This window comes from Monodelphis domestica, chromosome 5 (genome assembly GCF_027887165.1).
Source record: "Monodelphis domestica isolate mMonDom1 chromosome 5, mMonDom1.pri, whole genome shotgun sequence".
Classification (NCBI taxonomy): domain Eukaryota; kingdom Metazoa; phylum Chordata; class Mammalia; order Didelphimorphia; family Didelphidae; genus Monodelphis; species Monodelphis domestica.
In genome coordinates, this window is record NC_077231.1 from 235699880 (window position 1) to 235717297 (window position 17418).

Consider the following 17418-nt stretch of genomic DNA (forward strand, 5'->3'; position numbering starts at 1 on the left):
TTAATACTTAACATATATATGCATGTGTATTACAAATAACAGAGTAATACTAAATGAAAATACAAAAGAGTTACAGGGGAAAAGAGACAGTACAATAGTGGGGGGACCTTAATATACCCTCCTACTCCTAAACTCCTAAACTCCTAAATTTTTTTTTTAATTTTACATTAGATATGCTGCATCTTTGGAGATTTCTTAAAAGAAACACAAAGGAGTGTATATATTCACAATTGTGCATGTCCAAAATAAGAAATGTCTCTTTGGACATATATTTTTGTACAAAATGTGAAAATATTTTGCTTAATTATTCATATTTGTTTTTCCAGTTTTCTTTTAAATTGGAGGAAAGACAGGAAACAAGGACTATAAATGTTTTTAGTTGAAAATTCTAAAAAGGGGGTAAAAAGAAGGAAAAATTATTATTTATAGCACAATAACATAAATTGGAAAAAAAAAGAAATTTTAATTATTCCCAACTAGTCCAAGCTAATGATGAAATTACCTAAATTGATTTACTTATTCAATGCAATAACAATCAAACTACCAAAAATTAATTTGCAGAGCTAAAAAAAATAATAATGAAATTGAACTAGAGGAATAAAAGATCAAGACTCTCAAAGAAAAAGATGAAAAAAGTGGAAAGTGGAAAGGAAGGGAGCCTAACAGAACCAGATCTCAAATTATACTATAAAGCAGTAATCATAAAAAATAACTTTCACTGATTTGAAAATAGATTAGTAGGACAAGATTAAGTACACAACAGATAGAAGCAATGAACACCACATAGGATTTTGATTAACTCAAAGATAGCTACTGTGACAAGGACTCAGTATTTGACAAATACTCCTGGGAAAACTGGAAAACAGTTGGCCAAAATGAAGTTGAAATCAACATCATTCACTATCCACTAGGATATGTTCCTACTGGATACATGAATTAGATGCAAAAAGTCACTCACATAAGTAAATCAGACGAACAAGGAAGAAATTACCTGTCAGATACATAAAGGGGAATAATTTATGAACAAAGCCTGCAGATCATACAAAATAAAATGCACTATATGTTGATTACATTAAATTTAAAGTTTGGGTTTTTTTTACAAACAAAATTAATATAATCAACATTAGAAAGGAAAAAGTTCACAAGGAGAGGAATCTTTGCAGTAAGCTTCTCTGGTACAGATTTCATTTCTAAAACACAGAAAGAACTAATTCAAATTTTTAAAAATAGAAAGCTATTCCTCTATAAGTAAAAGTTTAAAAAAAATGTGACAAGCAATTTTCACAATTAAAAAACCAAGTTATCAATTGTGATATGAAAAAATGCTCCAAATCACGAATTAATCAGAGAATTGCAAGTTAAAGCAACTCAGAGGTTGACAAATGGCAGAAAGGACAATTTCAGAAAACTAGAGAAACTATTATAAAATTATGCAGTGAAACAAGAACTGGAAGAAAAATTTGAACAATCACAACACTAGAAAGACAGTTTTGAACTTAAGAAACCCAAGCAATGCTATGCCCAACCACAATTGCGGGGCACTAATAATGAAGAATGCTATCTATGACTCTATGCTATCAATATGAAGACTAGGACATATACTTCTGGACAAGGCTAATACATAAATATTTTGCTTTGTCTATTCATATTTGGTTTTTTAAAAAGGTTCTGTTTTTCTTTCTGAATTGGGGTGGGCAAGAGTTAGGACGAAGAAAAAATAAGTGCTTATTAATTAGAAAAATTAATTTCAAACAGGAACAAATATAGGTACTCAGAAATATCATAATCCAAGAATTCCTTTCCAACAATGTAATCAGAAGCCCACTGAAACTTGTTCATCTCATGCAACTCTTGTTCATTTTCTCCCAGAAGCTTGCCTCAGGGGCTCCCCTGCTTGTGCTGGAGGTTTTCCCAGACTTCTCCTGACACTGAGAGGAGACCAGGGGAACCCCGTGGCTCCCCTGGTCATCTCTTGCCCTTGCTCTGTGGCTGGCCCATCTTCTCTTCCTGGCATACAATTCCATGATGACTTCCTTGTTCCAATTACTCTTCTGAGCCCCAGGTTGGTTGGGTTTCAGTATGCTCACATAAGATGAGCCTTTGCTATCGATGAAGGCATGGTCTCAATTAAAGAGCTCTTTAATTGCTTAAAAGAAGTTCAACCCATTCTCCTCCTCCTTCAACTCACTGTCCAGGGAAAGTCTATTCCTGCTTATACTGCCTGCTGACAAGTCCCTCAAGGATAAATACCCAAGTACAAGTTGAAAATTGGACATTCTTTGTTTTTCTTTTCTTAATCCTTTCCTTCTGTCTTAGTAACAATTCTAAGACAGAAGAGCAGCAATAACTAGGCAATCAGGGATAGGTGACTTGCCCAGGGTCAAACAGCTAGGAAACATCTGAGGCCAGATCCAAACCCAGGTCCTCCAGACTGTGGGCCTGGAGTTTCATCTGCTCAGCCACTCGGCTCTCTCTATAGACAGTCTTCACGCAATTGGTCTTTCTTCTGTGGCTGGACAGGCCAGACTCCTTTGAGAGGTTCTAGATATCTTCTAGGAAGCTCTGCACCATCCTGAGATGCGATACAAACAGGATTACCTGGGACGCATCACCAGACATTTGGTATCATGCAATCACATGGCCTCCAAAGACTGCCGAGAGATGTCAGTGGGGGAATGTGCTGTCCAAAGGGAGCTCTGTTCTCCAAATCAAGTGTTTGTCATAATCGACAGACAATGGTTGTTTTTTTATTTTACTTCTTTGCGTGTTAGTTTATTCATTACCATTCCAGGGTCTCCTGCTCCTTCCAGCCCTGCACTAAAGAAGCATCATTAAACAGTCTCACTTGTTTCTCTTTATCAGTTCTTTCTCTGGAGATGGGCAGCACTGCTGTTGCTGAATAGAATGTTCTCTTGGCTCTGCTCATTTAGATTTTGTAATTTCATAGTCTTTCCAGTTTTACCTGCTTATCATTTCTTATAGCAGTGTTCCATCACAATGCCCCAATATACTGAGCGATTCCCCAAGGCTTGGGCATCCCTTCCATTTCCAATTCTTTGCCACCACAAAGAGCTGCTATAAATATATTAGAACATGTAGGTTCTGGGGGCAGCTGGATAGCTCAGTAGATTGAAAGCTAGGTCTAGAGAGGGGAGGTCCTGGGTTCAAATATGGCCTCAGACACTTCCTAGCTGTGTGACCCTGGACAAATCACTTAACTCCCATTACCTAGGCCTTACCATTCTCTTGTCTGGAAACCAATACCAATACACAGTACTGATTCTAGGCTGGAAGGTAAGGGTTTAAAAACAAAACAAAACAAAGAGGTTCTTTTCCTTCTTCCTTGATCCCCAGATCACCTTAGGAAATAAATCTAATAGTAGTACTGCTGAGTGAAAAGGTGTCCTATGGGCATAGCTCCAAATTGCTGTCCAAAATGACTGGATCAGCTCACAGTTCCACCCTCAATGTAAGAGGGACTCCATTTCCCTCCATGCCCTCCAACAGCTGCCATTTTGATGTTTTAGTTAATGGAGAAACCATTCCAATGCGGTTCATTACTAAATTCCAGCTGCAAACAGCTGCTTGTTCCCACTCCCTCCTGAGCCCAGGATTCTTGGGGGGATGACACTCAGAGGCTTCACAGAGGAAAACGGGCAGGACCCGAGGCCTGTGTCAGGACACATCCGTTCCGTCTCAGCTTCTAAACGAAGGGGAAAGCATGGACTGCACGCAGGGCAGTCTGCATGGGAACAAGCACACGGGGCAGGCCAGTGCCTCTGCAAAGAGCTGTCCAGATATTGTCTCATTCATCCTCAGCCCATGGCCGAGGGAGCTGCTATCAATTCTCCTTCCATTAGAGAGGAGTCAGAGGGTGACAAAGGATAAGTAACTCATCTGGCTGGGGGTATCTGAAGGCAAATTCAACTCTGGTCTTCCTGACATCAAGTCCAAGACTCTGCCCATTGTGCCCCTTAGCAGCACAGATCTTTCAAAGGTCAAGATTCATATTATATAATTTGTCATTAATAGTATTTTCTTAGGGTGAAAGTATCTAAAACTCTCTTCCAAACTCAATGATATAGTTTTCTATATTTCCAAGTCTACAAGAGTACTTTGAGCATGTTCTATAAAAGAAGAGTTAGAGGTAAGTTTCTCTGATAAATAAATGGAATATTACAAAATTCTATTTTTTAAAATCAGGTTTGTTAAATTCTGAATATTTTCCTTTTTAAGTATGTTTTATTTTAACTTTTACTGACTGTACAGATATTCAAACTTAGAAGAGCATAAGAAAAGAAATTAAGACCAACAAGCATATGATCACAGATTTAGAACTATATTAAAGATCATTGAGTCCAATACCATTTCTTATAGGTATACAAACTGAGAAACGGCGAGCATGTATACCAAAACAAAAATATTCTGAGATTGTAATTGTGAACATGTGCCTGTAACACCTATTATTTACTTAACATTAAGCCCATCCTAAAGAAGTAAATACTGATTTTCATGTAGTACTTCTATCATTCTTTATCCTGATCTTCTTTACATATATATAAGCTGAATTTGTTGCTATTATAGTTGTTTTTAACTACATTAATATGGGTCTGTTTTATTCTCTCTCTATAAGGTCATAGAAGTATTCCCATATAACTTTTATTTATGGGCAGCTAGATGGCCCAGGGGAAAGAAAGCAGGGCCTGGAATAAAGATCTGAATTCAAATTTGACCTCAGACATTTACTAACTATGTGAATAGCAAGTCATTTAACCACCCTCTCTACCTCAGTTCCCTCAACTATAAAATGGGTATAATAAGGGTACCTCCTTCCCAGGGGTGTTAAAATGAGATAATCTTTGTAAAGCATTTGGCACAGTGTCTAGCCCATACTAAGTGCTATATCAATATTAGGTATTATTACTATGTTTTGCATTGTTTCTTATGGCAAAAAGTACATTTTTCCAACAACGAGTTCAGTCCACAGAAATCCATTTAACCATAACATAGCTCTCTACAATCTAACAAGAATCCATTTTTCTATGCTTGACCATATAACTGCTCTTTTTCACATACTTAGGTAGACACACCAGACAAATGAGACTGTATTCTACTCTCCACACTTGAACCCACTCTTGTCTTCCATGGTCAAGCTTCTGATCACTTTGCTCCACAAATAAAATAGCCTTCCTCCCCCGACCCCCAACTCCTCCAGCTACTAATGTCACATCCTTTGGTCCACCCTCAAGCCCCACTCCCTTCATAAACCCTTCCTAGATTCCTCAGGCCAAGTGATCCTTCCTTTCTCTAAACACTCCTAACACTGCTAGACCTATCCTTTAAACTTATCCTAGTAATATTGTTATTTCTACATGTGTCTTTCCCCCATCAGATTGTAAATCACCATTTACTAAGTGCCTACTGTGTGCCCAGCACAGTGCTAGGTGTTGGGATTTAAAATAAAAGCAAAAAAGCCCCAAACCTGAAGCAACTTACAATTTATGCAGAGAAATAACACATACATGAATAAGTGTAAGCAGAAATAAATAACAAAATAACTCCAAGATTACTAAAGGAGGGAAGGCCTAGGTCACTAGGAGCTGAGGGAGGAGCTGGCAGGGAAGTCTCTCAGAGAAGTCTTCATCTGTAAGGTGACATGGAGGGAAATCCTGAAGAAAAGAAAAGTTTTATTCTAAGAAGTCGAAACGAGGAGGGGATATTTTCTGAGCATGGGAGAGTCAGTGTAAATTTTTAGAATTTTCTCCATTTTGCTTAGTCTTAGAATTCTAGCAACCAGGAATGTATACACTCCTACTTAAAGATTAAGTGTTGAGGAGGATGGCCTATGACAGACATGTACTAGCAAGTGACAAATAAGAAACAACTGACATGCTCCCTGGGCTGTTGTAAGTCAAGCTTAAGCTACCATTGGTACATGTGAGACACAGAAAGTGATGTAAAGAACCGTCTATATATTTCACATCACTTCCTCTCGCAGGCTCTCACTCATTCTCGCTCTCGCTCTCATTCTCTCAGAGATGTTGGGCTCTTTCAGAGTTGGGAGCTCATGGTGGCATTCTTAGTATGCTTGGTGAGTGGTTTAGGCTAATTCCTCTTTCCTTTACCTCATAAAATACTATCCTCCAAGGAGGCCCCCTCATCTCAGAGGAGGCCTCGTGACTTGAAGTCAAGTTAGATGGAGAAGGCCCCTTGGCCTAGGCCTCTGAACTCCTATCTGGTTTGCCAGAGCAGTCTTATACCCTTTCCTCTCTCTCCTTCTTCTTAATTTCTTCCTTCTATAGTAATTAAACCACCATAAAAATCCCAAACTGACTTGAGTATTTTATTGGGATTGAATTTTAATTCCTGGTGGCCACTAGCATAATATATTCAGTCAACAACTTTAATTTTATCCCTTACACTAGGACAAAGGGAAAGTGGTAACAGTCAGAGTGCCATTTTTGGGAACAAAGGAGACCAGTTTGAGAAGGCCATAGCATGAAGAAGTATATACTATAATGCAAATGTAATAAAACACAATATAATTTCATATAGTATAACATAACATAACAAAATAATAAAGCAGAGCAATATACAATAAGAATGGAAAAGAAGAATCAATTCAGGTTGGGAAAGAATTAAAATTTCAAACAGAAGAGTTTGTATGTGATCCAAGAGGGGAAAGAGGTGTCAAAAGTTTCCAAGAAGGGAAGTGGCTCAGTCAGAATCACATTTTAAGAAAATCCTTCCGATGCAGTAAGGAAGAGCTCTTCTGGTGAAGAGAGAGACTTGAGCCAGGGAAACCGCTTTGGAGATTATTGGAAAAGCCAAAGTCTAAAGGGTGGCTCTATAACACTGTCAAAACCAGCAACTTTAAAAACTCTAAAACCTAGGATCAACAACTGACCATTCATGAATCCAGAAAATTAATCTGAAACATGCTCTCCTTTACAGATGGCATTAGGGTTTAGTATCAGACATATCTATTTTTGTGGATAACCACTGGAGAAATTTGCTTAGAATAAACCATGCATTATTTGTTATAAGAGTTTTTTTTCCTTCTTTTTTTTCAAAGAAGTGGAAAATGGGAAGAGTAGAAAACAGATTTCTATTCATTTAAAAAATAGAGCCAAGAGCTGTTAAAGACATGTAATGGTGTGTGAACTATCAGATGATGACACTATTATTAGTTTTACTTAAATGGTTTAGCTTGTTACAGTAGGCCTCTCATGAAGTAGAATGTAAATGCATATAATATAAAAATAAACACATCAACAAAACTGAAAATGACAAAAAAGAAAAAGGAAAAAAGGGTGAGAGATGTGGTAGACTTAGTAACAAGATGTGTGAATTTTTAGATTTTCTCTACCCTGCTTAGTCTTAGAATTCTAGCAACCAGGAATGTATACACCCCTACTTAAAGATTAAGTGTTGAGGAGGATGGCCTATGACCAACATACCCTAGCAAGTGACAAGTAAGAAACAACTGACAGACCCCCAGGCTGTCCTAAGTCAAGCTTAAGCTACCATTGGTACATGTGAGACACAGGAAGTGATATAAAGAATGGTCTATATATTTCGCATCACTTCCTCTCTCCAGGCTCATTTGCTCTCTCTCACTCGGAGACATTGGGCTCACTCGTGAAGTTGGGCTCTGTTAGCAGTATGGGGAGCGCTGGACAGCATTTTGTCATGCTTGCAGCTCTTGTCGGATTTTGGCGTTTGTGGCTTGCCAGTGAAGTGACTGGGAGAAGCTCTGTAGCGTGCTAGGTGAGGCGTCTTCCCTGAGAGACCTTGGTGATGTGACCGATTCCTCCTTTCCTCCTTTCCTTGAACTCCAACTCCTATCTGGCTTGACAAAGCAGTCCAATTCCCTTTCCTCTCTCTTCTTCTTAATTTCTTCCCTTTATTGTAATTAAACCACCATAAAAATCCCAAACTGACTTGAGTATTTTATTGGGATTGAATTTTAATCCCTGGCAACCACTAGTATAATATATTCGATCAACAACCCTAATTTTACTCCTTAACAGATGTGGCAATGGTCAAGTATAAAAGTCATTGTAAACCTGGACTGACAGGAAGACGTGGTAGAGTCCTCTTCAGAAATAGGAAGTTTGGAAGAAGACTAGGTTTGAGAAAATAGTTAGAAACTGTTTCATATACTTTGGGATTGAAACATTCAATATACAAGAACACTAGAAGGTAAGGAAGGAAGAAAAGAGGAGACAGGAGGGAAAGAAAAATAAGGGAAGAGAAAAAGCATTTATTAAGTCCCTCCTCTATGCCAGGAGTGCTCACAAATATGACCACATTTGGTATCCAAAACAACCCTGGGAGTAGGGAACCCATTTTACATAGAAGGAAATTGAGGCAAACAAATGTTAAGTGATTTGCCACAGTTATCAAGGGTCTGAGTTATTTGGGGTCACAGTAGGTTACCCAGGGTCATAGGAAGTGTGAGACAAGATTTGGTCTCGGGTGTCCCTGCCTCTCCACCCTCTGATAGTGCTCTTGGAGAAGGAGAAAGAGCAGGTGAAGGAGCAGGAGGAGGGCAGGGGGCCTGATGAAGAGTCTGCTCTGTACAAAACACTGTCCTAAGTACTAGGGACACCAGGTCAGGCTGTCCGTGCTCCCCAGGAGCTGGAGGTCTGAATGTTTCCAGCACATGTGGAAAACTTCCGCTGCAAGACTGGCACGAAGATTCCTCATAGGGTCAGGCAGCAAAGGAGCACCTCAGGCCTCTTCTTTCAAGTTATTCATCTCACATTCACTGCTAATTCCAGAACGGCTGCAGCCCCTACAAATATAGCCTCTGGCTGCCCAGCCTCAAGGGCTGCTTCACAGGGCTCTTAAGCCCAGGGTCCCAGGCCGTCCCCATCAGCATCCTAGGGCTTTGTCTGACTTGTCTGGCACTCACAGCCTCCCATCTTCTTCAATGAGGCTGATGCGCCTGGCAGACAGGCTGCATTTGTTTGGAAGCTGGCCCTTTAGAGAAGAAGGGCCATAACGTAATTCATCTTTCTCTAGCACCTGGCGCAGTTTCTTGCCCATAGTAGATTCCAAACAAATCAATCTCTCTGTTTATTTAAGGAGCTCTTAATTTTTTAAAAGTATATTGAATCTGAGCTCTCAAGCCTTGGGCCTAAACCCTGAAACTCCTGCCACCTCTCAGGGGGACAGAAGGTGTCAAAGATCTTTCATCAGCTTGGGATAAAGGAAGTGCTTGGATCACTGCATGAAGACAGAGGATGCTACATTGGAAATGTCCTGGCATCAGCTAAAAGAATCAAAACACTTCCTGATTGTTATTGTTTGGTTGTTTCAGTGGGATCCAACTCTTTGTGACACCATTTTGGCATTTTCTTGGCAAAGATCGTGGAGTAGTTGGCCATTTCCTTCTTTAGCTCATCTTACAGAAGAGGAAATTGAGGCAAACAACATTAAGTGACTTATCCAGGATCATACAGAGAGTATCTGAAGTAGAATCTGAACTCATTCTTCCTGACCCAGACCCAGCTCTCTATCCACTGTGCCACCTAACTGCCCCCAAGACACCTCTGGACGTCTGTATAACAGAAAGCCAACTCAATCAGTTTTTCTGGTGGTGGGTGATGTCATCACAATTCCATCAACAAAGGATTACCAAGAAGGAACTGCCTTGGGGGGAGACAAGGAGTGGGAGGATCCTGCCCTCTCCTCCACTGACCACTCAACTACCTTGTGGCCTTTAAAAGGGGAGGGAACCTCACAGCCCAAAGAGTATCACCAATCTGGTTAAGAGTCAGGATCAGCAGGCCCCAAGCAGCAGTGGCTGATGACAGCATCTGTGCTGGGAGATGAGCATCACACCAATGCAAAACAACACAGTAAAAAAAGGAGGTGTCAAGGTTCCACAAGGGCACTGGCCACTGAAGCCAAGGAAAGAGTTATACCTAAAGAAAATGTCCTGAGGAGTCCATGAAATTTCCAGGAACCAGGAGCTGTGAACAACATGCATTTCACCACCATTTAATATAAATTTGAACCCATTCTCTCCAGGGACCCTGTGAGTGCAAGGGCAGAGAACACAGTCCAATCTGAGGGAATCATTTCTATAATAACTATCTTTAATATACCTTTTTATTAAATACCCTTTCTTAAAGCTTAAAAAAAAAGGTATATTGACTGTAAACACTTGTCTGACTAAAATAAAAAAGTTTTTCCACAAATGTCATTTAAAGTAACAATGAAATAACAATCCTGAAATGTAAAATCAGATTTTCTGGTTCTATTAAAATCTTCATCAAAATCTTTAGTCATAATTTTTTTAAATGAAATGGGAAACTAAAGTAAATTTATGTTCTCAATTCTACAAGGATTCAAAAACAATTCTAAAAAGATATAGTGATACAAAGAAGGTAAAAACTTATAAATAACCATTTTAACCATATTTGTCAATATATACTAACCATGAATCAAGGAGCCATTTAACCACTGAATATAGTAGTTTTGTGGAAAAGAAAGGAGGATTTCATTGCTGATTATTGAGAAAGGAAGAAGCAAAACAGCACCAGCAGAAACTGCCAACGTGAAGGTGCTCAAAAACAGCCTGAAAGGGAAAAAAAAAACAGTTAGTCACCATAAAGATTAGAAGAAACAAAAGATCTAAAATGCAAATGTTTTTCAAATATGGACTATTTCTGGGAATTTAAAAACTGCATGGATTTCCAGGTAAGCATGGCTGCAGAGTAGACATGGCTTGTTTCCTCTCCTCAGACCCAACGACACAGACGACCTCAAAAGACCCTCCCAAAATAAAAAACAACCATCCCCATAGGAACGGAAAGACCCCACAACAAGGCGAAGCTCTGAAGGTAGGTGGGATTCAGGCATCTCCACAATATAAGGGAACGAAAAGCTGACCAACCCTCCCCCACCAAACAGCCGGAGCCAGAGTTAAAGGCAGCACTGGCCAGAATCAACAAGTGAGGGGGGGCACCCCAGGACAGAACAACAGGCAGCCCCAGGTCTGGGAACCTGAATAAGATCACCAAGGTCCTTCTCCTGAGAATACTAACACCTGAAACCCCAGCAGGCGAGCTAGGGGAGCACAGATCTTGGGCGCCCAGAACTAGCACGCTATAATCACCCAGTGCGCGAAGCGATCCCCTGACGTGAGCAAGGGGCACCTACAGGTCTTGGAAGTTAGCTAAGACCATCAAAGACTTTCACCTGAGAGCACTAACTCCTGAAATGCCGGCAGGCAGGGGAGGGCAATCCCTGGGCTTCCCCAGGAAGAAAGCGCAGCTGCAGAGAACCTAGAATTAGCCTGAGACTAAAGCCTTGACCATTAGACCCTTATACTGAGAGCAAGTACTACCCATTCAGATTTCTGACTGGAAAGGGGAGGAAGAAAAAAACAAAAAAAAACACAGAGATGGCAAACTGTACCCAAGAACTCCAATACCCCAACACCAAGAAAAGAAGAAAGGGGTGACTTTGGATACATTTTATGGAGTAAAAACACAAAAAACAGAGGAAATAGCAGAAGAGGAAGCGCAAACAAATGCACCCAAACCTTCCAAAAGAAATGGAAATTGTCCACAAGCTCCTGAAGAATTTAAATTGGAAGTTATAAAAAAGATGGAAGCTTCTGGCAGGAAAAATGGGAAATAATGCAAAAGGAACTCAGTAATCTGAAGCACGAAAAAATGCAACTACAGGAACAGCTGGAAGCCTCAAATAGCAGGATAGACCAAACTGAAAAGGAAAATCAAGCTTTAAAGGTCAGAATCAGGCAACTGGAAGACAATGATCTTGCAAAAGAGCAAGAATTAATAAAGCAAAGCCAAAAGACTAAGAAATTAGAAGATAACATAGAATATCTCACTGACAAGGTAACAGACCTGTAAAATAGAGGAAAGAGAGACAATCTGAGAATAATTCGCCTACCAGAAAAGCCAGAAATAAATAGTAATCTCAACATCATAATACAAGATATCATCAGAGAAAACTGCCCAGAGATTCTAGAACAAGGGGGCAATACAGGCATTGAAAGAGTTCACAGAACACCCTCTACACTAAATCCCCAAAAGACAACTCCCAGGAATGTAATTGCCAAATTCCAAAGCTTTCAAGCAAAAGAAAAAAATCTTACAAGAAGCCAGAAAAAGACAATTTAGATATAAAGGAATGCCAATCAGGGTCACACAAGACCTTGCAATTTCCACTCTGAATGACTGTAAGGCATGGAATATGATTTTCAGAAAGGCAAGAGAGCTGGGTCTTCAACCAAGAATCAGCTATCCATCAAAACTGACTATATATTTCCAGGGGAAAGTATGGGCATTTAACAAAATAGAAGATTTCCAAGTTTTTGTAAAGAAAAGTCCAGAGCTCTCTGGAAAGTTCGATATCCAAACACAAAGAGCAAGGAAAACTTGAAAAGGTAAATATGAAGGAAAGGGAAAAGGAGAAAATGTTATCTTTTTCTTTTATTCAAACTCTCTTCAATAAGGACTACATTTATATCAAATTATATAAATTAATATGTGGGGAAAATGTAATGTGTAACTCTCAAAAATTGTATGCATCATTAGAGTAGTTAGAAGAATCATGCATAGGGAATGATTGGGGCATTAAGACAATATGGAGAAAGGGGGGTGAAAGAAAAAGGGAGGGGGTGAATCGTTGATGGTACTAAGATATACTTCAAGAAATAGAAAAAAACTAAAGAGAATAATCATTCTCACACAAAGATACACATGGGAAGGGGAGGGGAAGAAATTTCCTATAGGGAGGAGAGGAAGAAAGTGCTAATTGGTATTACTTAAACCTTACTCTCAGTAAAATCAACTCTGAGAGCTTAGAATATCTAGATCCATTAGGATCGTGAACTTTATCTTATCCAACATGGTAAGAGAGAAGGGGAAATTAACGAGGGGTGAGGGGAGGGAGTATAAAAAGGGAGGGAAAAAGAGGGGGGAGGGGAAGGGAACAAAAAGGGAGGGGCTAGAAAGGGAAGCATATCAAGGGAGGGGACTAGGGGGACTAATCTAAAGTAAATCACTGGCTTAAAAGGTTATAGCTAAAGAAGAAAGGTCAGAATTAGGGAAGGATATCAAAATGCCAGGGAATCCACAAGTGACAATCATAACTTTGAACGTGAATGGGATGAACTCACCAATAAAACGTAGACGAATAGCAGAACGGATTAGAATCCAAAACCCTACCATATGTTGTCTTCAAGAAACACATGAGGCGGGTTGATACTCACAAGGTTAGAATTAAAGGATGGAATAAGACCTTCTGGGCCTCAACTGATAGAAAGAAGGCAGGAGTTGCAATCATGAGATTTGACAAAGCCAAAGCAAAAATAGACCAGATAAAAAGGGATAGGGAAGGTAAATATATTCTGTTAAAAGGGACTGTAGACAATGAGGAAATATCATTAATCAACATGTATGCACCAAATAATATAGCACCCAAATTTCTAATGGAAAAACTAGGAGAATTGAAGGGAGAAATAGATAGTAAAACAATATTAGTGGGAGACTTGAACCAACCACTATCAAATTTAGATAAATCAAACCAAAAAATAAATAAGAAAGAGGTAAAAGATGTGAATGAAATCTTAGAAAAATTAGAGTTAATAGACATATGAAGAAAAATAAATAGGGACAAAAAGGAATATACCTTCTTCTCAGCACCACATGGCACATTCACAAAGATAGATCATACACTAGGTCACAGAAACATGACAATACAAATGCAGAAAAAATAAATGCAACCTTTTCAAATCATAAGGCAATAAAAATAATGATCAGTAAGGGTACATGGAGAGCCAAATCAAAAATTAATTGGAAATTAAATAATATAACTCCAAAATTGGTTAGTTAGAGAAGAAATCATAGAAACAATTAACAATTTCATTGAGGAAAATGACAATGGCGAGACATCCTTTCAAACCTTATGGGATGCAGCCAAAGCAGTACTCAGAGGAAAATTCATATCCTTGAATACATATATTAACAAATTAGGGAGGGCAGAGATCAATGAATTGGAAATACAAATCAAAAAACTTGAAAGCAAACAAATTAAAAAACCCCAGAAGAAAACCAAACTAGAGATCCTAAAAATTAAGGGAGAAATTAATAAAATCAAGAGTGCTAGAACAATTAAACTAATAAACAATACTAGAAGCTGGTATTTTGAAAAAACAGACAAAACAGACAAAGTACTGGTCAATTTAATTAAAAAAAGGAAAGAAGAAAGGCAAATTAACAGCATCAAAGATGAAAAGGGGGACCTCACCTCCAAAGAAGAGGAAATTAAGGCAATCATTAAAAACTACTTTGCCCAACTATATGGCAATAAATATACCAACCTAGGTGATATGGATGAATATTTACAAAAATATAAAATGCCTAGACTAACAGAAGAAGAAATAGAATTCTTAAATAATCCCATATCAGAAAAAGAAATCCAACAAGCCATCAAAGAACTCCCTAAGAAAAAATCCCCAGGGCCTGATGGATTCACAAGTGAATTCTATCAAACATTCACAGAACAGCTAATCCCAATACTATACAAACTATTTGACATAATAAGCAAAGAGGGAGTTCTGCCAAATTCCTTTTATGACACAAACATGGTACTAATTCCAAAGCCAGGCAGGCCAAAAACAGAGAAAGAAAACTATAGACCAATCTCCCTAATGAATATAGATGCAAAAATCTTAAATAGGATACTAGCAAAAAGACTCCAGCAAATGATCAGAAGGGTCATCCACCATGATCAAGTAGGATTTATACCAGGGATGCAGGGCTGGTTCAATATTAGGAAAACCATCCACATAATTGACCATATCAACAAACAAACAGACAAAAATCACATGATTATCTCAATAGATGCAGAAAAAGCCTTTGATAAAATACAACACCCATTCCTATTAAAAATACTAGAAAGCATAGTAATAGAAGGGTCATTCCTAAAAATAATAAACAGTATATATCTAAAACCATCAGCTAACATCATCTGCAATGGGAATAAACTAGATGCATTCCCAATAAGATCAGGAGTGAAACAAGGATGTCTATTATTTAACATTGTACTAGAAACACTAGCAGTAGCAATTAGAGAAGAAAAAGAAATTGAAGGCATCAAAATAGGCAAGGAGGAGACCAAGCTATAGCTCTTTGTGGATGATATGATGGTCTACTTAAAGAATCCTAGAGAATCATCCAAAAAGCTAGTCGAAATAATCAACAACTTTAGCAAAGTTGCAGGTTACAAAATAAACCCGCATAAGTCATCAGCATTTCTATATATTTCCAACACAGCACAGTGGCAAGAATTAGAAAGAGAAATCCCATTCAAAATCACCTTAGACAAAATAAAATACTTAGGAATCTATCTCCCGAGACAAACACAGGAACTATATGAACACAACTACAAAACACTCTCCACACAACTAAAACTAGACTTGAGCAATTGGAAAAATATTAACTGCTCGTGGGTAGGACGAGCCAATATAATAAAAATGACCATCCTACTCAAGCTTATTTACCTATTTAATGCTATACCCATTGAAATTCCAAAAAAAATTTTACTGACTTAGAAAAAAACATAACAAAGTTCATTTGGAAGAACAAAGGGTAAAGGATATCCAGGGAAAGAATGAAAAAAAAATACAAAGGAAGGTGGCCTTGAAGTCCCAGATCTCAAACTCTATTATAAAGCAGTGGTCATCAAAACAATTTGGTACTGGCTAAGAAACAGAAAGGAGGATCAGTGGAATAGACTTGGGGTAAGTGACCCCAGTAAGACAGTATATGACAAACCCAAAGAGCCCAGCTTCTGGGACAAAAACCCACTAGTTGACAAAAACTGCTGGGAAAACTGGAAGACAGTGTGGGAGAAATTAGGTTTGGATCAATATCTCATACCCTACACCAAGATGAACTCAGAATGGGTGAATGACTTGAACATAAAGAAGGAAACTATATGTAAATTAGGTGAACACAGAATAATATACATGTCAGACCTGTGGGAAGGGTCTTTAAAACTTTAAAACCAAGCAAGACATAGAAAGAGTCACAAAATGTAAAATAAACAATTTTGATTACATCAAATTAAAAAGTTTTTATACAAACAAAACCAATGTAACCAAATTGAGAAGGGAAGCAACAAATTGGGAAACAATTTTCATAACAAAATCCTCTGATAAAGGTCTAATTACTCAAATTTAGAAAGAGCTAAATCAATTGTACAAAAAATCAAGCCATTCTCCAATTGATAAATGGGCAAGGGACATGGATAGGCAGTTTTCAGATAAAGAAATCAAAAGTATTAATAAGGACATGAAGAAGTGTTCTAAATCTCTTATAATCAGAGTGATGCATGATGCAAATCAAAACAACTCTGAGGTATCACCTCACACCTAGCAGATTGGCAAACGTGACAGCAGAGGAAAGCAGTGAATGCTGGAGGGGATGTGGCAAAGTAGGGACATTAATTCATTGCTGGTGGAGTTGTGAATTGACCCAAACATTCTGGAGGCAATTTGGAACTATGCCCAAAGGGCGATAAAAGAATGTCTACCCTATGATCCAGCCATAGCACTGCTGGGCTTGTACCCCAAAGAGATAATAAGGAAAAAGACTTGTACAAGAATATTCATAGCTGTGCTCTTTATGGTGGCCAAAAATTGGAAAATGAGGGGATGCCCTTCAATTGGGGAATGGCTGAACAAATTGTGGTATATGTTGGTGATGGAATACTATTGTGCTAAAAGGAATAATAAAGTAGAGGAATTCCATGGAGACTGGAACAACCTCCAGGAAGTGATGCAGAGCGAGAGGAGCAGAACCAGGAAAACATTGTACACAGAGACTGATACACTGTGGTACAATCAAAGGTAATGGACTTCTCCATTAGTGTCAATACAACGTCCCTGAACATTCTGCAGGGATCCAGGAGAAAAAACACTATCCACAAGCAAAGGACAAACGGTGGGAGTAAAAACACCGAAGATAAGCAACTGCTTGACTACAGGGGTGGAAGGGACATGAATGAGGAGAGACTCTAAATGAACACCCTAATACAAATACCAACAACATGGAAAAGGATTTGAATCGAGGACACATGTGATACCCAGTGGAATCGTGCGTTGGCTAGGGGAGGGGTGGTGGGAGGGGGTGAGGAAAAGAAAAGGATCTTTGTTTCCAAGGAATATTGTTTGAAAAATGACCAAATAAAATAATGTTTAAATTGGGGAAAAAAAACTGCATGAAGTTGAAAATGTCCTTCAAAGAATTAGGGGCTGGACTTATGATTTCATTGATACAGACATGAGAAAACTGAATGAGAAAATTCCCCATCTCAGCCAACACACTCTTCTCCCAGTCTTCAAGAACTGTGTAGGCCCTGGAGAGC

At 38.7% G+C, this 17418-nt stretch overlaps 1 protein-coding gene across 3 annotated transcripts in view; it reads right to left on the reverse strand.

Annotated features, from left to right (window-relative positions):
- Window positions 1–17418, reverse strand: part of LMBR1 (limb development membrane protein 1) — a 208867-nt gene that overhangs the window by 137420 nt on the left and 54029 nt on the right. For 2 of the 3 annotated variants that reach the window (XM_001364700.4, XM_056799967.1), the window contains one exon: window positions 10452–10591. The exons of the other annotated variant lie outside the window; for it this stretch is intronic. In XM_001364700.4, the coding sequence (XP_001364737.1) occupies window positions 10452–10591 (140 nt within the window). The remainder of the gene's footprint in view (window positions 1–10451; window positions 10592–17418) is intronic. 3 annotated transcript variants of the gene reach the window in all.